Source organism: Coffea arabica, chromosome 10e, assembly GCF_036785885.1.
Source record: "Coffea arabica cultivar ET-39 chromosome 10e, Coffea Arabica ET-39 HiFi, whole genome shotgun sequence".
Lineage (NCBI taxonomy): Eukaryota > Viridiplantae > Streptophyta > Magnoliopsida > Gentianales > Rubiaceae > Coffea > Coffea arabica.
The window spans coordinates 6304788-6325016 of record NC_092328.1 but is presented as its reverse complement, the minus strand read 5'-3'; the positions used below and the strand labels follow the sequence as shown (position 1 = coordinate 6325016).

The following is a 20229-nucleotide window of genomic DNA, read 5'->3' as shown; positions in this document are numbered from 1 at the left end:
CTCACGAGGCACTTAGCTAGAATTGTAAAGCTAACGACAAATAGACTACTGAAGCTCGGTCCTCAATATTCCAAATGTGAAACAGACGGGAGTTTTGTACGATAGTGCTCAACAACCTTTCAAAGCTTCATCTACCCCACTCAACCAATTTTTGTGCCAAGCAGGCCACAGAATTTAAAGAAGTGCTCCATTCCGTCAATCTTCTCTTCTTACTACAGCGGAAAGCAGTGCATGTGAGAGGGATCTCCTCCTGGCTGAGGCATTCCCGTTACACCAGAGAAGTGGGGGTAAGAATGGCACCTTCCGGCAGCGGCGGTGGCGTGCATCCCCGGGCATCACCGTCCGGTGGTGGATTTCAACAAAAATTTCATGCCAGATTCTGTTCTACGTTTATGATCTGATTTGGATGTTGGATTTGGTCAAAAGTACGTAGCCGGAACATGACAAAATGGGATTAAATTAAATTAAACTGCCGCTGGCATCCTCCCTTTATTTTCATCAAAGCAAAAACCACCAACATTTTTTAAGAACAAGAATGATCTCCAGAGCACTCTTACTAAAGAGACATAGCTATCACTAGACGTGAAAAGAGCAAACTAAATCCCACATGAGAAATCCATTGTATATCACCCATTTCAAACGCCAAGTCCCATCTGATTTTTGGGGAGAAAATGGTCACTATGGGTGTGTAAGAACGAAAATGCGACATTATTTAGTTAAGAAACATAAAAAGATTCCCATCAGAAATTCAAGATTGCCATGGGGGTGTTTCATCAAAATGATGACATGCATAACCAATGCCAAAAAAAAAAAAAAGGTATGTTGGGCTGGATGATATCTGAAATAGTTTACTACTAAGTTTCTAATTTGACTTTTCTTGGAACATTTTATTATGGCACCAACTAGGTACAATACAATTGCAAGGCTTCAAAATAAAATTACGCGACCCAAAATCCAATGACTATAAGATTACCAGTAGCGACAAAGAAAGCATCAAAGCAATAGCCCTTGCATTCACTTGAGATATATAGTATATGTAAATTGCAATCCATTTTTTGTTATTTGTATTTTTATAATTTGTTTTATCATGCAATCTAATAAATAAAAATCATATGATTAAAATGATAGTGAAAGCGTAATTAACGAAAATAGAAGTGCCATCTCTCTAAAAATGGATAATAAAAACCATTTTAAGCCCAACTCACAAATTGGTTTTAGTTCTACAAAAAGACTGAAATCAACGCCTAATGAATACGGCTTGCAGATTGATTTAGAACAAAAAATTTTCAATGGAATTTGAGTTTTGAGACAATTACTGGAGTGGAATGCCCTTGGTAAAGTAAATTGCAAATAAAAGTATTTTGGACAGGGACTTATGCAATTATTTGCTACGGAGTCCTCCGCAAGATTTATATTTTTTTGAGCCCCCACAATTTTTCAATATGGAATTTCCAAAATTTTACATCTACCAATCAATCGCGAGTAGTAAGTAGTAGGTAGCATATCAAATTGCTCGGCTGCCCTTGAATTGGTTCATATTGATAATTGAACCAAAAGTTCTCTATCGAGCACAATGCAAAAGGTACTTTTGGAGGAGCCGTGGGCTCATTTTCAGGGGCCCTCTGCTTCAAAATTTAAACAAAAAATAAATAAAATAAATGAATGGATAAATGAATGAAAGGTCTAGATCGAGCCACATGGGCCGGCTTGGCTCGATTAGGATCCTTGCTTTCCATTACCTAACTCGACATTATTTTCACCCTCCAACTCCCCTCTCATAAGCACATCTTCCTTTCTTTATACACTGACGATTGAGAAATAGCAATAGTATTACCACTTCAGTTGACTAGTGCAGGAATCAACACTTCTTGCTCTTGCTGGAAAGCAAAAGTACAAGCTGAGAAAAACCAAGAAAGATAAGAGAGTTACGACTTAATTACGAAAGATAAAGGCATGGCTGCAGGCGTTGGGGGTCATGAAAGGCTTATCAATGGCCAGGGCTTAGAGGTTGAAGGTAAGATCACCGCTGCTGTGGTCATCACCTGCATCGTGGCTGCATCAGGTGGTCTCATTTTTGGATATGACATTGGCATTTCAGGTATCTACTTGTCTTCTGTTTTCATTCTTTAATTAGTTCGGACTCCTTGCGACGTTGTTTTCTGCTTGTTAGTTACTAGTATGATTTTGCTTGCCACCTGATATAAATGAGAAAGTATGTCAGGCTCAAGCATGGGGCTCACCAGCTAGATTTTCAGCCCGGCCATCTATTGTATTCTTCGTATTTTTTGCTGCTTTTTACCTTCCCGGGATATTAAATTTCATCAGTTAACAGGATAATGGTGCTAGTGCAATCTGTTGACTGTTAGCAATCTGTTGACTGTTAGATGAAATTTATTTCCTACCATACAAACCCACAGCTGTTATAGTGCTTCAGATGTTTGTTGACTGAATTGGCTGAATGAAACATGCGGTCAAACTCAATAATTCATGATCACTAGGCGGTTAGAATACGCAGTTGTTATAATTGGTTCGTCATATTTTAATGTTTTTTAAATGCATAAGAAATTAAAATTTACATATATACAAAAGAGTCCAGTCAAAGTTCCACCAAACTATCACTTCCTATGTGGAACATGACATGTTTGGCACTAATGACATGGCATTAACTTGCTTTCTTTTTGCTCTTTTTCTTCTTGATGTGCAATTTTCCCTGTTTCCTGTTTTCTTTCTTCTGTGTATTCTTTAATTCCATGCAAGCGTCCTCTTGTCGCTGCTGAATCCATAAGCAGGGCTGGCACTATAGCAGCAATGGCTGCTGCCCCTTTTCAAAGACATGAAGAAGCTCAAAGTATCTGCATAAAACCTCACAACAAAACAACCTTCATTTGTCTCCAATCAATATCTAAATAGCCAGCTAAAGGAACATGACATTAGTATCCATCTTCTTTGAGGTGTTGGTCACCAAAATTTCGATTAATTTAATTTGTTATCTACATGTTCATCTAAGCATTTTTTTCAACCTAAAGTAGTTAAAGAGTACTTAAAAAAAAATAAAAAGAAAAGAAAAGACAATCCCAAATACAAAGACTTTTTTTTTTTTTTTTCATTTTTTAGTGTAAGTGGGAAATTTTAAACATGTAACCTCTCACTTACACGTTCTCCTCTGTACAACCCGCTGTAAATAATCAAAAATTAGGCCTACAACTGCACAATTGTTCGCACACTACAATTGACATGTAAAGTGGCTTTTGGGGGAGCATGGGGAGATAAAAGAGGACAATTAGATCATGGTGGAGATGCTGATAATCAAGGGTATAAGAAATTGAAAATATCACTTATCAATAGGCGTTCAAGTACTTGAAATTAATGTAATTCAATGAAAATCTTAAGTTCAAGTTGGTCATTTGCAGACAAGCAGCATGTTGTGAAATCTAGAAGAAAGCTTCAAAGAATATCTACCAATAAGACCTTCAATTTTCTTTTTCTTTTGCTTTCTTAATGAATTGAGAATGGTAGATTCTATTGCCCACATAAGTGGGAGAAATCAAGAAAACAAAACAAGATTGGAAATCGCTAAAATATCAACATTTCTCCTTGTCAGATTTATGCATAGGTGACCAATTGGTGTTTCACATGTACACACCATACACAGCCCTACTGTTGCCCTATTTTTTTTAGATAGATGGCATATTTGATATTTCTCCACATATCATGGAACAAGTCACTCTGCACAAGAACTATTTAGATGATTTTATTTCTCCTTTTAATCACAAAGATAAATTTGTTGATATTAAGATTCCGTACCTTGCAGGTGGGGTGACTACAATGGAACCATTTCTTCAAAAGTTCTTCCCGTCAATACTGAAGAATGCTGCCGGTGCCAAAACTAATGTCTATTGTGTATACGACAGTCAGGTTTTGACAGCTTTCACATCTTCACTATACGTTGCCGGATTAGCTGCGTCTCTCGGGGCTAGCCGCCTCACAGCAGCCCTAGGCAGAAGGAACGTCATGGTGCTAGGAGGTTTCACATTCCTTGCCGGAGCTGCTATCAATGGCGGGGCTCAGACTATTGCTATGCTCATCCTGGGACGTATTTTGTTAGGATTTGGTGTTGGTTTTACTAACCAGGTACTCTGATAACTTTCAATTGTTTCTTTTCTTAACCAGTTGCTACTAAATTCTACAGTTATATCAAAGGCAGCACAACCTTAGACTAACAATTTATTGTTCCAAGTCATCTATCGTAGAACTTAAAGTTAGGACATTAATGGATGGTCACAGCTACATATAAGCACTCGCTGATGTGCATTGCTAGTTAGTAATTGCTGGCCTAACAAAATTCTTGTTATAATTTGTCGCGTTGTCAAGAAAACTATGTATTCTTGTCTAGGTTACCAAATTAAGGTTTCAAAAATGGCATTTGATCTCCAAATGTTCATTTAATCTACAGTTAATCTAATTGCTGATCTAAAATCAAGTTGGACAATTCTTGACTTCTAAACTGATTCTTTCTTCTTCTTTTTTTTCCCAAGGCAACGCCAGTTTACCTTTCAGAAGTAGCTCCACCAAAATGGAGGGGTGCATTCAACACGGGCTTTCAATTTTTCATTGGCATTGGTGTAGTTGCAGCAAATTGTTTGAACTATGGTGCTGCTCGACTCGAATGGGGTTGGCGACTTTCCCTTGGGCTCGCCGTAGTACCTGCAGCCATCATGATAATTGGTGCACTTCTCATTTCAGACACACCGAGCAGCCTTGTGGAGCGTGGAAAACTGGAAAAGGCCAAGAAAGCTCTAGCCAAAGTCCGAGGAAAAGAAGCTGATATTGAAGTTGAACTAGCGGATCTTGTCAAGTCCAGTGAAATTGCGAAAGCCATGAATCAAGAACCTTTCTTGACAATTTTTGAGAGGCAATATAGGCCTCATCTTGTCATGTCTATTGCTATACCATTTTTTCAGCAACTCAGTGGAATTAATATCATTGCCTTCTACGCCCCAGTTCTTTTCCAGTCTCTGGGATTTGGAAAAGACTCAGCTCTCATTGGTGCAATAATTCTAGGACTGGTTAATCTTGCTTCCATCCTTGTGTCCACTGCCGTAGTTGATCGATATGGGCGAAGACTTTTGTTCATTGAGGGTGGTGCACAAATGTTCATTTGTCAGGTAAGATTTAAATCAGTTTGAAATATGATTATGTAGATTTACATGTATTAGTGCCATAAATGAAACCTCGTAACACATTAACCACGCACATGGCCGGCTGAAAAATAATCTTCACCTTGTCGTAACGTGGTCTAGTGTTAAGAAGTATCCTTGTTACATGGGTTCAAAAGGCAATCTGATACTGAGGTCTGTCAATCGGTTTATTTATTTATCTATTTATTTTTTGGAGCTGGGATTTTGTAAGTCTAAGTTCGATTTTTTTTTTTTTAAAAAAAAAGTGTAAAACACTTGGACTTAGGGTGGCAATTGGCTGAGTCGAACACGAATATTAGAGTACTTAAAATCGAGCTTGTTTGAGAAATAAATTGAGATTTAGATTGAGTCCGAGCTATTCGATCAAATGCGTATAAGACATACAAGTTGTCATCATAGTAGGTTTTTAGGCAATTTAAAAATTTTAAAAAAAAAATAGACCCAAGTAACTTGAACTCTAGTCGAGTTTTTGACCGAGTCGCTTACATACAAACATTGGCACCTCTATTGAGGCTTTTGAATTTTGGACTTTGAACTCATATTAAGAGGTTTATACTTCACTCCCAAGGATGCTGGGGCTTCATGCCTATTTTGGACTCGACCTAAACTCATAATTGATTCACAATTACACTGTAATATATCATACATAAATATACAATTGCATATAAATTATAAATGGTAGACATTATACTACATGCAATTATTAAATCATATATATAATTGTCCAAACCGACTTTTATTTGGGCTGGCTCAAGTCTTGATCGACTGAGTAACACACAGCGCTCAGTTCTAATTCTTTTGGAGTCGGCTGTACACCATTGACAGTGCTACTCATAAGTGATTTTTCCATTTGCTTGTTGCTCGAGCGCGTTGTTTTTTGAGAATGCCCATGGAGCTTTATATAGCTATGTTTGGATTTCCTGTTTTTGGAGTGTTTTTCAAAAACTAATTTTTCAAATACAATAAAAATTTTTAAAAAGTACTCTAAAAGGTAATCTAAAAATTAGTTTAAATTTTTTTTAAGTTTTAAAAAATATCTCAAAATATATTCTAGAAACTCTTCTATTCTTAAATATCCCAAAATATTTTCTAAAAATATTCCAAAATATACAACTCTGCTACAGCATTCCAAAAACACCCCAAAAAACAGCTAATCCAAACGGTTTCTAGCCAGTTGGAAACTAAATTGATGATGTCTAAGCCTTTCTAGAATTAGGAAAAAAGAAAAAAACTAAAACAATTGGGTAAACATTACATGGAAACCACAATATAAATGTGGTGATTAAATGCTGACAGAATTGGCCTTAGATATGCGTATGAGTACTTTATTTTTCCCTAATTGTGCATGATGGCTTGTTGCATGATCTTTGTGAAGGTTGCGGTTGCATTTGTGGTAGCTGCGGCGGCGGGTACTTCCGGAACCAGGCACATTTCTAAGGAATATGGTGCCTCCATAGTGGCGCTGATGTGCGCCTACGCAGCAGGTTTTGGGTGGTCATGGGGTCCTCTCAGCTGGCTCATTCCAAGTGAAATATTTCCGGTGAAAATTCGAACGACAGGACAAAGCATAAGTGTTGCTGTGAATTTTGCTACAACTTTCATCCTGTCTCAAACATTCTTGACCATGCTGTGTCACTTCAAGTATGGTGCTTTTCTTTTCTATGCTGGTTGGATCGCTGTAATGACCATATTCATTGTATTTTTCATGCCTGAAACCAAAGGGATTCCTTTGAATTCAATGCATCAGGTGTGGGAAAAGCATTGGTTTTGGCGTAGGTTTGTTACGGTGCAGCCGTAGGCGATATCTATGGTGAAACCGAAAATTAATTTAGAACCAAGACAAGGTTCAAATGTTCCCTCAGATTCCATTTACTAGTTGGCAAACTGAAGAGAAACGATCGAGCTAGTTTGTTATGAAACTTTGATTTGTTTCTTTATTTGTGCTATAAGATTAATTGGAAAGGATTGAAGTAAATCAAAATTGATACTGAATTGCATGTAGCAACGTTATGAATACTCAAACAGTTGTTGTTAGTTGGTAAGATGTTTCACCTGTAATTGAAAGATCACGAGTTTGAATCACTATGGGATGAATTTGAATCATTATGGAATAAATTGGAGACCACTATTGATACTTTTAGAAAAAAAATTCTTAAGATGATAATGTGGCCATTTCTTGAAAAAATTCTTTCCATCCATACTGAAGAATTTTCCCTAATGCCAACACAAACACATCTATGGTTCACATCACTGGCAAAACCAGAAACTAAGCTTTGTTTGGGGGTCAAAGGAATAAGTGAAAATATTAGTACTTATTTTAAGAGGATATAAAAGAATTTGGAAAATTTGAAAGGGGAGGGCAAGATCTAAATTTTATAAGAATACATATGTCCATTGAGGGACTCAAAGTTGTATAACCGTTACTATCTATCAGAACGAAGTTGGATAGATTGTTCTTTTAACATGAGATTGTTTTAAAACTTGGACCTTTTGCTTTGATCAATGAGATTTTTCTTTTTCTCTTTCTTTTTGAAAGAGCACTAAAGAAATTAAGATATAGAATCAATAGATGTGAGGATGCATAAATAAACTGTTATTTCTGATTTAGACCCAAAAATACTCCAATTGTATCATTTATTTATACTCTTCAAGCCCAAGGTCAATATTCTAAACATATCGACTCTTTGATTTTCCGAGTTTTGTCATAGATTTGATATGCTACCCTTGCATTAATCGAACATTTGAGGTTGCCACTAGAAAAGTTTAGAGAAAGTAAAAAGGATTTGACCTTACGACACTTTGGAGAAACCCTATAATACCAGTCATTCCAATGCCCAAAATTTGCTAATTCACTCAAATCTCAAGTATGACATAATTTCAAAAGCCTTCCCCCTCATCAAGTATTTATGGTTTCAAAGCTCAGTGGCCACCACCTCTCCTGGTGGGGTGGGAGGTCAGGAGTTCAACCCTTGCCTCCCACCAAATTGTCTGCCCCTCATGGACAATTCGGTTGGTCTCAGCAAGCCTCCTTAGGGGCTGGTGTCCAGTGCCCGCAAGAGTCCGAATCCTGTGGTCATCGTGTTTGGGGAGATAGTGCCTCTCCTCTCGGGTCGGAGTGGGATTAGTCAAACCCCGTAAGAATTGACCCGGACACCCACTCCGTAAAAAAAAAAAAAAAAGGTATTTATGGTTTCCAATATCTATAACATGGTTATGTTTAAATTACTTAGGAAAACTGGTGAGAGACCGGTTAGCATGATTTCTAATAGCTCAAGAATATAGGACCAAGTTAAAACAAAAAAATTAACTTCAAAAGGCCCAAACAAGATATTAATTTTTTTGTTGGAAGGCGAAATTGGCCCAGAACATAAGAATTTGAAAATGATTCCCGAAGTGGAATTGGCCCAATTCCAGACACTTAGGAATTTCGAAAAACTCACATTAGCAATTCAGCATTACATTTTATAGCAGAAAATGCCAGCAGAATTTGTTTCCAATTGCCACTAGACTAATTAAGATGGTAACATTTCTCAGTATACAAAATGCTGAAAATTTTTCTGGATTCATTGTTTTGAAGGTTGCAGTAGCCTGCCTTAGTCCTCGTTGTTCTAGACAATATACACATCTATGCTGCTGGTTTTTGGTTGGCGAATGGAGCCATGGGAAAAATTCGAACCATCGGTGGGAAAAAGCACAAGTATAGCTATGAATTTTGGAGTGTCATTTTTGCTGTCACAGAACTTCTTGACCATGCTTTAATACTTCAAAATGTGTGTGTTTGTGTAGGAATCTTAGTTCAAAATAACTTCAAGTTGGTTGTTTTTTTTATGAACCTTAGTAGTTGATAAAATTAGCTCCTAAAAGTTCTCTTAGAGTTCCTTAGGCCCCAATGTTTCATACTGCAGGCACATAAATTATAAGCATTAGGGGGGAACATCATTCTTTAACTACAGAATTAATAGAAAACCCTTTGTTCCTTGCCACATTACTCTCAACTGAAAGGTTATCAAAAGGTTTCAAATCAACCAATTTGCTCATACTAATCATGAAAGTAGACAAAAGTATAACTACAGTTTCAGGCTGACAAATGCCGCATTTTGTCAGACCATTTTGTCAGATCAAGGCACAAACAATTGTCGGTAACAACCGTCCTAAGCGACATAATATTTTTTGAACAAGACGTAATTCCATGTAAACTACTTGTAAAACTTAGCAACGAGACATAATTATTACATATGGGATTCATATGAACAGTAACAAAATATCACAACTCTATTGTAAGGATGTATAAGAAATTTACATAGAGTTATAGAGTTGCAAAACGTTCAGAAAATGTTACATTAATTGTTCAGGGACAGTAAATCTGCCCCGCTTCCCATTTTATCCTAGAAAAAGAATAATGGTTATGTGCTAATTAAGCACGCCCATTCTGTTCATCTACTGTAACTACATACGCGTATATTCCGGATAGGGATGGTTTTGGGACCAATTCATAACATGACACAGCATTCAGTATAAATGTTTAAGACCTGATGAATATATCAATGGTGCTAAATGGAGTACTGATCAAACAGTCAAACAAGCAGTAGATTGAAAAAAGAATGTACCAGATTAAACTCGATCCTTAATCGATAGGATATCCAGACTCTAAATTAACCTGGTGATATCCAGTAACTGTCACTTTGAAAGATGAAACATCTCTTGATATGAAACGGGAGTGTGGCTTGAAATTCTGGTCAGTTTTTTAGTTAGCACCGTTTCCAACAATCAATGTGCTACGTGACACTGTACCAAAATATTGACAACATTTTCCCAAATCAACTAGCTAGGGTAGATAGACATTATTGAAAAGGTAGACCACCTTTTGATTGCAAATAATTGTAGCATCATGATCTTAGATTTGGTGAAAAGCCAACTTGATCAGGATAGATGTACATGTAGATGGATGGTTAGCCTAATGGAACGTGGTAGAGTTTTTTCATTCGGGCTTGAATGAGATTTGGAAAGCCTAAAATGACACTACTCTTACCATTTATTTTATAAAAATGACGTTTCACCATAGGCAGCATAACGGCACAAGTAACCATGCATCTGATCTAGCTATGTTAGTCACAATCTCTTTGCTTCACTGGTTTCAGAAATTGCTAAAACACAAGTTATCATATCATGAAACAATGCTTTTGATTTTCCACTTTTTTTTTCTTGCAAATTCTAAGTTTAATCAATCTGATTAGTCAGATTCAAAATCAAAATTTCATACGATGTGTTGTATTTACAATGGTTTGGAGGTCAAATTTTGAGTTGGGATAATTTGACTTCACTTTTGACAAATTCCAAAATAGACAAATTTGTAGTATGATGAGGCTAGAACGGTCTCCGTGTACGTAGTGTTAGTTTCTCTTCTTTCTGGAATATCTACATAAGGAGCGTTAAATTGAAACGTCAAAAATGTGTAGCATTAAATGCAATACTTATTGAGTGTTCAACATTGATTTTAATTTTTCTGATGTTGAGTGGACAAATGCTTCTCACCACGTTAAACCAAATCAAACTTGCTGACTGTTAAAAGTCAAATCAAACCGGAATCTAATAGTTTTCCCTTTGAATTAATTAATTTAGGTCAAAACTTCTGCCTTTTGACATTGAAATAATTGCTGTACACATAAATGGTGTTCACATGTTAGAGCCCACTTCTTTTTATGAATTTGTTTAATTGCTTTACTAGTTGGCTACGTCCATGGACTAAAAATTCTTAATCATTTTCTTGCTCCATAATGAACCATGAATTACAAATAGGAAAGGAAAAATCGAAGTGGAAAAGAACTAAGAAATGTAAATCAAAACCAAATGAAAGTTTATCGGAATTAATAGCAATTAGACTGTTTTTTTTTTGGGGTTCAAATTGGAATTTGAACTCCTACTGGATGTTCAAAATGTTATACTATGATTCATCAAATCCACTCTTCCATTTACGAATAGCATCACCATTCCCTCTGCCAACACAAGTTGCTTTAGTTGACAAGAACGGATCACTTTTTCATAAAAAGGCCATTTATTCAAATTTTACTGTCGATATAAAGACTGTATAGGTGAATGATCTGTAAGAATTTCTGAAAACGACCTATGATCCCAAAAACATGCCTTGTTCCGTGATGGTGATCGGAACCGAACCCATCCAAACTCTATTTTACCAATATATATATATATATATATATATATATATATATGTATTACCACTCCCTTTGGCAAGAATATATTTCTAACTCAAAATCAACATACGCTAATTGAGTGCTTCAAAAAAAATGTGCTAATTGGGTTTTTTTTAATACTATTTCTTTCGTGAACTTTGTTACTTAGATTTTCTTGAGTCTGTATATATATATGTGTAGACACACACAAAGAAACACACAGATACATACGTTTGCCATGTTGTGTACATACCCATACATTGAGTGTATTAATAATATATTGAGTGTCTATTGTGTACAAAAAAATCTATCCCTCCAAAAATCCCTGAAACAATTGCACTCACCAACCAACAGTGACTGTCAACTGTCCGCAGGAATGCGCAGGTACTGTACACTTTTCCGTATAGTCCACATTTCGTAACGCAGGACCTCAAAATAGTACTATCTTTTTCTAGTAAACGGGACCTCATTTACAGATAAACCCTAATAAATTGGTAGATTAAGACACGATCCGGTGGGACAAATTAATAAGTTCTTATGGGTTACACCGTATATGATGTTCAAGAGCAACAAAATTGGCTTAATTTTTCAAATTTATTGTGCACAATGTTATTGACTATATTTTAAATCAATAAGAGAGGGAGATTGTTGTGCAAGGTTTTAATCTAGTGACTAAGTTGAGATATCGTGACTTATGGGTATTATGTTTAAATTTCTCTTTCCCCTGTCCATTTATTAAATTCCATCCCTACCACACTAGAGAAAATTTGTTAAAAAAATGAAAAAAAGCCACTTTAAAGTTACATAACTTTAGTTATCGTTGTATAAAAGAATGAACTCGTTTAAATTGTTTAAAATTCCTAATTAGAATCCGTTTGAAGGCCCTTAGAAATTTTTTTTTTAAAAAAAAAGCATAAACAACTCTTACACATGTTCACTCAATTTATCCAATTAACAATTATGATTTCTTGAGCCTAAAAGAGAATAGGCAAATAAGGTTTTGGTCGGGTGGTCAACTTTAAAATCTTTCTCATTTGTAATTCGCTTTTGTATTGATTCCACTATTATGGATATATAGTTGTAAACTTGTAATATTGTTAAAGAAAAGGTCTGTGTGACATTAAGATTGAGTTCAGATATATGTTGATTTTTTAGAAATAAATAGAAACGAGAACAATAATTATTAATACTGCATGCATTCATATGATAGGTTATGTGTGATTTAATTGTACAAAATACATCCCTTAAAAAAAAGAGCTTAAACTTAGAGGAGAATACGAAATATATATGGGCGAGGTTATCTAACCGCTCATCCCGGCGCCTCTTTTGTCCATTAAATAACAAGGTTTCATAAATTCGTTGGCCAACTTGTATTGATTTTTTGAATCCTCAAAACAGGTTAGACATCAGAACCATCCAATTATGAGGATGAAGCAATTGAAATAAATGTTGCTAACGTTTATAATATCATCATTTCACATTTATTTTGTTGACAAGTTTTAATTTCGTGTCAGTTTGTTCTCATCACATTTAAATGAACAAATGGTCCCATGATTTGAATAATAAAGTCAAGACATAAAAAATTTGGATCAATTATGAATCCAATGGTAAAGTGTAATTAACCTAATTAATGGAGTAAGAACTGAAGGTAATAAAAAAATTAAGACAATAATGATTCCAAGTTTACAAAAAAAAAAAAAAAAGAGCATGTAATAATCCACTTAATTATTCCAAGTTTGACAAATATGTTTGAGTACGCCTCTGCATGCATAAGATCAACTAGCTTGAGAAGCCACCAATTTTATTAACTAACGCGTCTTTAGTAAGTTGACCACCGAAAAAGAAGATTTAAATCTACATATATGTAGTAAAGCACCTCGCTCTTAGGTCTAAAATCCTTTCTATCTAACTAGTTGGGCTCTTCTTTTCCCTTAAAGTAAAATAGGATAGGCTATTGTTGCTTGAAGGGAAAAGAAAAATGCCAAAAAAAAAAAAAAAAAGACTCAAGCGCCCTAATACTTTCTATCCCATTTTGTTAGATTTTCTAATACAGATATAGTCATTTAATTCGCACATTATACAGATTATCAATATATCAAAGTCAGCTGACTTACCAGTGAACGGAGTGGAATAAAAGCTAGCAATATATTTAGGTGAAGCTGCCTTGAGACTGATGTTTAACTAAAACACAGGAACTGGCTTTTATGGCAAGACAAATATAAAAATCGAAATTTCTTCATTTATGTAGAGTGTGGAGTACCATGAATTAATGATGCTAAGTTTATGGGGACAGAAGAATGATGTTAAGTTGCTCAGGAGATAAATTTGCACTTTCCAAATCTAAGGAATGCACCATCCACTTCGATGATTGAAGCCCACCCGCATTTTTTAGGTCGCGGTGTAATCTTCAACTTGTACATTCCTTTTTACGTCAAACTTCAATCAAGTGTGTAAAAAAATTAATCTTCTCCCAAAGAAAAAAAAGGTTCTCATATTAGGCAAACTCATAACCTTTTGTATTGCATGCTTGACTAATTAATAAGCATTCTTATTAGTTTCGGCGGTCAAGCTATCTATCTCTTAGAGTCTTTTTCGCAGTCAAGTTCGGGACTCAAATTCTATGCTCGCAACATGTATAGTCAGAGATGGAAAGAGTGTGGAGAGGAGCGAGAGGGATTAAGGGGGAAAAAAGAATATTTTTTACTAATTGATTAGAAAATATATGTTTTGATATGGCTATACGTACGAAAACTGCAAATGACACAGCTACAGAATTTGCAATTTTTGAAATAGTTCTTTATTTTTTTCTGGCAAAAGAAAATAGGACTGTAAAATTGAAGTCGTGAAATGGTAGTAGTACTATTCATTACATAAAAGCAAAGTATAGTTTATAGATTGCTTTGTTAATTTTGCATTTAGATGGGGAGGGAGGGATATTGGCGGAAATGATGTCCGGAACTATGAAGCAATTAATAGGTAGTTTAGTCTTTGAAGCGACAATCAGGAAGCAACGGGTCTGCCTCCTGCCTCGTCGGCCATGCATGCATCGATTCACAAGCAGATGGTTTTGCTCAGATACTGTTGGGTCCCAAGAAAGTAGGACTCTATGCCTCCAATGCTTGTTTTATTTCTTGTACTGCTACTGAAGCAATTACACCTTGATTGATTGAACTAAGAATGTAATGTAATTTCTCTCTTCTCCATTGTTGGTCGGAGCCCAAGTCAGAATGCGGTAACTAGTGAATGATAAATTACTACCCTTTTCTTATGAAATTGGAGGTCTTGATTTTGATTTTAATATTTTCTTTCAAAGGGAACGCTCGGTATTGTATCTGATTTACAGCTAAATTACTGTGTGAAAGCATACATTACACATGTATTTAGACATTTGTCTAAATTAATTTTATTTTTTTTTTAATTAACATTTTAGGCTTCTCTTAACGAGCCAAATCCTTGATTTTATTGTACATAAAGTATTATTTAATAAAACAAAAGGGGAAAGGAGTTGAAAATAGATAGTAATCCATTGAAAAAGTTAATGTTTATGCATCAGGCAACAAGATTTGGTCATGTAATTAAAATAGTAAAAGGGGGAGAGCTGGAACATACATGAACATTATCAATTCATGGTTCATGGAATATTATGGCTAAAATGCACTTTCTCCCAGAAACTATAGTTTGTTCCCTCTCACATTGATTCCTTGATCAACTAACTGTACCATGATGCCCTCTTAAACTATTTTATTGAAACACAGATTAATAACAAACACATTCAGAGTATCTGAGGTATATATTTAGTAAATTTGTTCAAATTGCATATATTAAATGGCAATCTTATTTTCAAACATACATCAATAAGTGTCGATCTTGCTACCCAATTGTAGAGTCTCAACAGGTATTTGTCAATTTCCACAGCACATGATTCTACAGTGACATGCATATTGCAGATGGTTGTTAAGTGCAATTAAGTCCCTTAATGGATCTTCTATTATTGCTCTTCAATGTATGGAGGAGAAAGATTTGATGGCTTCTATTACAGATGGTGTAAGTCTGTTTAATTAGGACTAAACTGCACTGTAGGAATAAACCAAAAATTTAGGAAGAACAAGGAAAAGTTAAAGTTGAATGTGATTAGTGATTAGTGATAATATATTTTATTTTTTTTCAACGCATATATATACTGCTATGGTAGTTGTAGCTAGCTAGTGGAGTATATTAGAACAACATCCATTTTACCCTCCTTAACGAAAAGACAACACGTATCAAATCTTATTCTTTACGGGGAACTCTTCCAAGCAAACTTAACTTAATTGATCCTTGAAAATTTAAGGTTTTTATCTCTCTCTGTCACCCGAAATTGAAGTCAAATTAATACTAATTCTTTTATGTGCATGCCAACAATTATAGAGCTCAAAGTTTTTGGTAGGAAGGCTATATATGCTGATCCTTCTGAGACCGAAACGAATTTTCAATTACAGCAATTATGAGCATTAGATATATCGGTTTGGTTAACGAGTATCATTAGGCACTGGTTAAGAGAACTTTCATATGCCTTTGTTTTTTTTTTTTTTTTTGAAGAAAAAAATCTTAAGATATATAGGGTTTACTTTAGATCATCTAAATACAGTTTCCCAGCTGGCTAGCTGTATCAAGAAAATGTTTTTACATTTCAAGAAAAAAAGGAAAAAAGAAAGATATGTTTTACTACCACTTTTGTGAGGGTGTTAAATAAAATTTAAAAAAAAAAGGCAATCTTGCTAATTTTGCATGAAGTGCTACAGCATGAAAGAGGGTAGAATAGTAGAAGTACGTGACGTGAGTAAGGGAGATAAATGAGTCAGAGATGGCTAGGCAGAGAGCGGGGAAGGGGCTTAAATGAAGGGAAGAAGAGGTGGGTTGAAGGCATTTAACAGAAGCCGGTGGTGTGAGTGACGAAGGGGAAGATGTTTGTACAAAGCGAGGTGGTTTCAATGCTCATCCTTGAATTCTGCATTTAATTGAATTCAAGATGATTTAATGAAGGCAGGTAGCCTGACTTAAACACTCCCCCCCTCCCTCCCCTTTCCATCTCTCTCTCTCTCTCTCTCTCTCTCTCTCTCTCTCTCTCTCTCTCTCTCTCTCTCTCTCCACCTACACACACACAAGCATACTAACTTCATACTCTCAAGTATATCAATTATGAATCGATCTAGCTATATGTGCTAGCCTTTAATGTAATTCTGTCTCCTCCTTTTCTTGTTTCTTGTCCAAGATGATGGCAAGTAGTAGTAGTATTATTCTGGCTCAACTTGTGTTATTCAGCATGTCAAATTTAGTTGAAACATGCACTCCTTGACTTAATTTTTGAAATTGTTAAATACTATTATATCAACTCATCCAACCGATGATCTAGGAATGAACTTATAATTGCTCTCCACCACCTATAATTGGGAGGCCAGGAGTTACAATTCTCTTGATGCAAGTAATCTCTTGATTCTTATGCAGTTTGGCTCTTAAGAATGATACATTTTGCATATCTATTCATAATTTGCTTAAACTAAAAAGTTAACCAAGTGTTGTATGAGTACGTAGCAGCAGTACTCTGCTCCTCTTGATATGGAGGTGCTCTCCTCTCACATTGGAAATTCATTCTGATTGAAATGCTAACTAGTAGCTTTTTGGGGTCATTCATAAAAGTGCAGTTGAACAGATTTGGTTTCCTTCAAAAATGCTAGTAGTTCTAGTACATAGCATAATGACACAATGGCAGAGAGAGAGAGAGAGAAGGAGGATGGATGGATGGGACATAAATTCATAGCTCATAAAATGAGGTGTTATTTAAATGCTGATGAGGCAGCAGTTGCAAGGATTTAAAGTTTGGTTTGATGATGATGATGACAAACATTTGCTCATGGGACGTGGTTTGATTTAATTAATAGCCGAGAGAGAGGGTGTTGAGAGCTTTAATAGTTGTAGTAGTTCCCTACTTTACTTCCCTTGTAGTGACCCAATTCTGAAAGTTGGGAGTTATGATATCCATTAAAGAGATATCCATAGGCCAGCATTCATTCAACACCCTCCTTTCTTCAACTGTTTGCAGACTCCCCTATTTAATATCCCCCCATTCTTCCTTCCTTCCCCCCTTCCCTCTCTCCCTCTTAACGTCACCGCCTATACAAATTGCAACAACAATAATAATATTGGAATAATACATCCATTTCCTCAATGTTTTTTTTGGCTTATCAGTGCTGCCTGCTAATTGTTGCTCGCTCATCAGTCATCACATATCCTGCTGCCATGTACGTACGTGGAATGGATAGCCGCCCGCCCAATTCCCTATATCTATCAACTATATATTATTGTAGTAAAAACATATATATATATATATATATATCATCCTAACTCCACAACTGATGATACTTCAGATAATAATTTAAGTCATAAGCAATGCTGATCCATGCCAAAACAGCTAGCGCAATCAAGATCAGGTGTCTTAATTGGTTGTAGCAGCAGCAGCAGCAGTAGTGGTGGTGGTGTAAATTGTAGCACAAATCAGCCAATGCATGAGAGACAGCAGCGCATATATAATTGTGCAGATTTGACCAAGAAGAGTTGGTTACGTTTTTAACATCTATGCTTTTAAGAACAGGAGGAGGAGGAGCCATGGAGTAATTGCAGTAACAACTTCTCCACCACGTCATGGGGTGATATGGATGGGCCCATATGGTTCAACTTGAACCATTAAAGCCATTGCCCTTTTGGATCCTACATATATGCTGTTGTGCGCCTGTACGTATCCTCAATCTTCACACCTATATAAGTTAATAACCACCATAAACAATTTTCCCATATCTTGATCATAATACCAAACTTTTCAATTTCAAAACTCACCACCATACCATGGTTTCCCTTCACACCTCTCTTTCTCCAAGCCGAAGAAAAATCATCCCAGAATTGGAGAATTTGTTCAAGAAGAGGAAATTGCATGATGATGATGACGACGATGATCGGCCTGATCAAGCTCCTCGAAAAATCCCTGATCACCCCATCAAAGGCCAACCCATGATCAAGCCCACACCTGACACAGAGCTACAGCTCGAGACTCCTACACCTATGGAGTGGCAACGTTGCCTTGATATCAAGGTACCTAGCCCATAATTCATGCCATATTTTGCTTGCTAGCTTTTGATATTGAATACTATTGATAAGGTCTGCTTGAAGTACCATTCAAATATGATAAGTTGCATGTGACAGACGGAGATCCCAAGATTTTTATGGATATAATTCTTGATTGATTGCAGTCGGGGCAGATATATTTCTACAACACAAGAACAAATAAGAGGATGCTAACCGATCCAAGGTCAAGCCCAGAGCCACCGGTACCACCACCACCACAGCCAAGTCATGGTCACATGAGCTTAGACCTCGAACTTAACCTACCATGTGGCTCATCAGGTAAAACTCAGGTGACAAATATTTTCACGAAGAACAATTCAGGTAGCACCTCAAATTCCTTGGGTGATGATCATGAACTCCTCGTAAATTCGAGTGCAACCAAGAACAACAACAATGATCAAAAAGGAGGCCTAACGCGGTCTCCCTCATGGTTGACATTCGAAGGATCAGAGCAAGAGATGGTGGCGGCTGCTTGCAAGAAGTGTCATATGTTGGTTATGATGTGCAAGTCTTCACCGTCTTGTCCAAACTGCAAATTCATGCATCCTCCAGAACAAACCTCTCCGAGTCTTTTAAAACGAAGGCTAAGCCTTTTGTGCTAATTAAAATTTCTGTTTGTATCAAATAATATATTTAGCATGCTTTTCAGCATCATCATCATCAAGCGTGATCATATATATTATATGTCTATGGTGCAAATGTTTATCGATATCCAACGTGCACCTGTAATTTACTTGTTTCTTTTCCCAACTTCGCTTGTGAGATAAAACAGTGACCATCACAGAGAGGGTGATCAGGTGCAACAATACTTAATTTCTGGTGTAAGATATGCAAGTAAATATTGTACTACGAGAAAGAATCGGTTGCATTGGTTCAACGATTCTTCGGTTGGTCACCAATCACCATGAATATATTCATATATTCATGCAACTAGGACTGACTATGTAGTCATGTTAACGTAGTTGTGGTAGTTAATTCCTTCTTTGTGGATTTGGTTTGATTTTTCAAGGCCATAAATGATGATGTCTTTAGATTTCAAGGAATTAAATTTCAAGAAAATGATATTTCTCCCAGGCTACTACGTGGCAAAATTGACCAAGTTAACCTGACTGAGGTGGAGTTATGTGTTAACACGCCAAATCGATCCCTAATGTGGCGAGTCATTTTAAACACTAAATTTGACAAATACAAGTCCAAAAATGATAATAAATGGGCAGTTTGAATGTCACCATTCATGATTTTTATTGTACTTTTGCTTCGACAGTAATTTGCCGACAAGGCAAGCCAAGTCATTTTCACCTGGTATCCGCTCCAACAACCCCGGCCAAGCCCTCCCAGGGCCGCTTTTGAGTATTGGTAAAATGGAAAATTTCAAGCCAATGGACGAAAACGGAAGCACAGCAATGCATACTTCCATGAAGTGAACGCTTGGGCCGAACTTGCAGGACTGGCCATTCACCAAAAACCAAAGGGTTATCAAATTTTCGCCTGAGCATTGTCGGTGATTCGGCGAGTCACGGTAATAGGGGCATCAAGAAAAGGGTTACTTAGATCAGGACAGCTTATGCAAGGACACAGCCTAAAAGAGGATTGGAGTCTCTACGTAGTAGGGCATGATGGGAAAACCGGAAGAGGGTTTAAAACCTATGTATGCATGGGCATGAATTGGGGAGAGTTCACCATATTGA

At 36.3% G+C, this 20229-nt stretch overlaps 2 protein-coding genes across 2 annotated transcripts; both read left to right on the top strand.

Annotated features, from left to right (window-relative positions):
• The first annotated feature begins 1724 nt into the window (after window positions 1–1724).
• On the top strand, window positions 1725–7117 carry LOC113710972 (sugar transport protein 5-like). Its single transcript, XM_027234079.2, has 4 exons — window positions 1725–2098; window positions 3812–4131; window positions 4536–5165; window positions 6574–7117. The coding sequence occupies exons 1-4, from the start codon at window positions 1954–1956 to the stop codon at window positions 6994–6996; spliced, it is 1518 nt and encodes a 505-aa protein (XP_027089880.1). The 5' UTR covers window positions 1725–1953; the 3' UTR covers window positions 6997–7117.
• Window positions 7118–17880: 10763 nt separating this feature from the next.
• On the top strand, window positions 17881–19250 carry LOC113712069 (uncharacterized). Its single transcript, XM_027235353.2, has 2 exons — window positions 17881–18508; window positions 18667–19250. The coding sequence occupies exons 1-2, from the start codon at window positions 18266–18268 to the stop codon at window positions 19141–19143; spliced, it is 720 nt and encodes a 239-aa protein (XP_027091154.1). The 5' UTR covers window positions 17881–18265; the 3' UTR covers window positions 19144–19250.
• The last annotated feature ends 979 nt before the right edge of the window (window positions 19251–20229 follow it).

Coding starts and splice junctions, on each gene's coding strand:
- LOC113712069 (XM_027235353.2), top strand. CDS start 18,266: ATGGTTTCCCTTCACACCTCTCTTTCTCCAAGCCGAAGAAAAATCATC. Junction 18,509..18,666: donor AACGTTGCCTTGATATCAAG/GTACCTAGCCCA, acceptor GATTGATTGCAG/TCGGGGCAGATATATTTCTA.
- LOC113710972 (XM_027234079.2), top strand. CDS start 1,954: ATGGCTGCAGGCGTTGGGGGTCATGAAAGGCTTATCAATGGCCAGGGC. Junction 2,099..3,811: donor ATATGACATTGGCATTTCAG/GTATCTACTTGT, acceptor CGTACCTTGCAG/GTGGGGTGACTACAATGGAA. Junction 5,166..6,573: donor CACAAATGTTCATTTGTCAG/GTAAGATTTAAA, acceptor ATCTTTGTGAAG/GTTGCGGTTGCATTTGTGGT.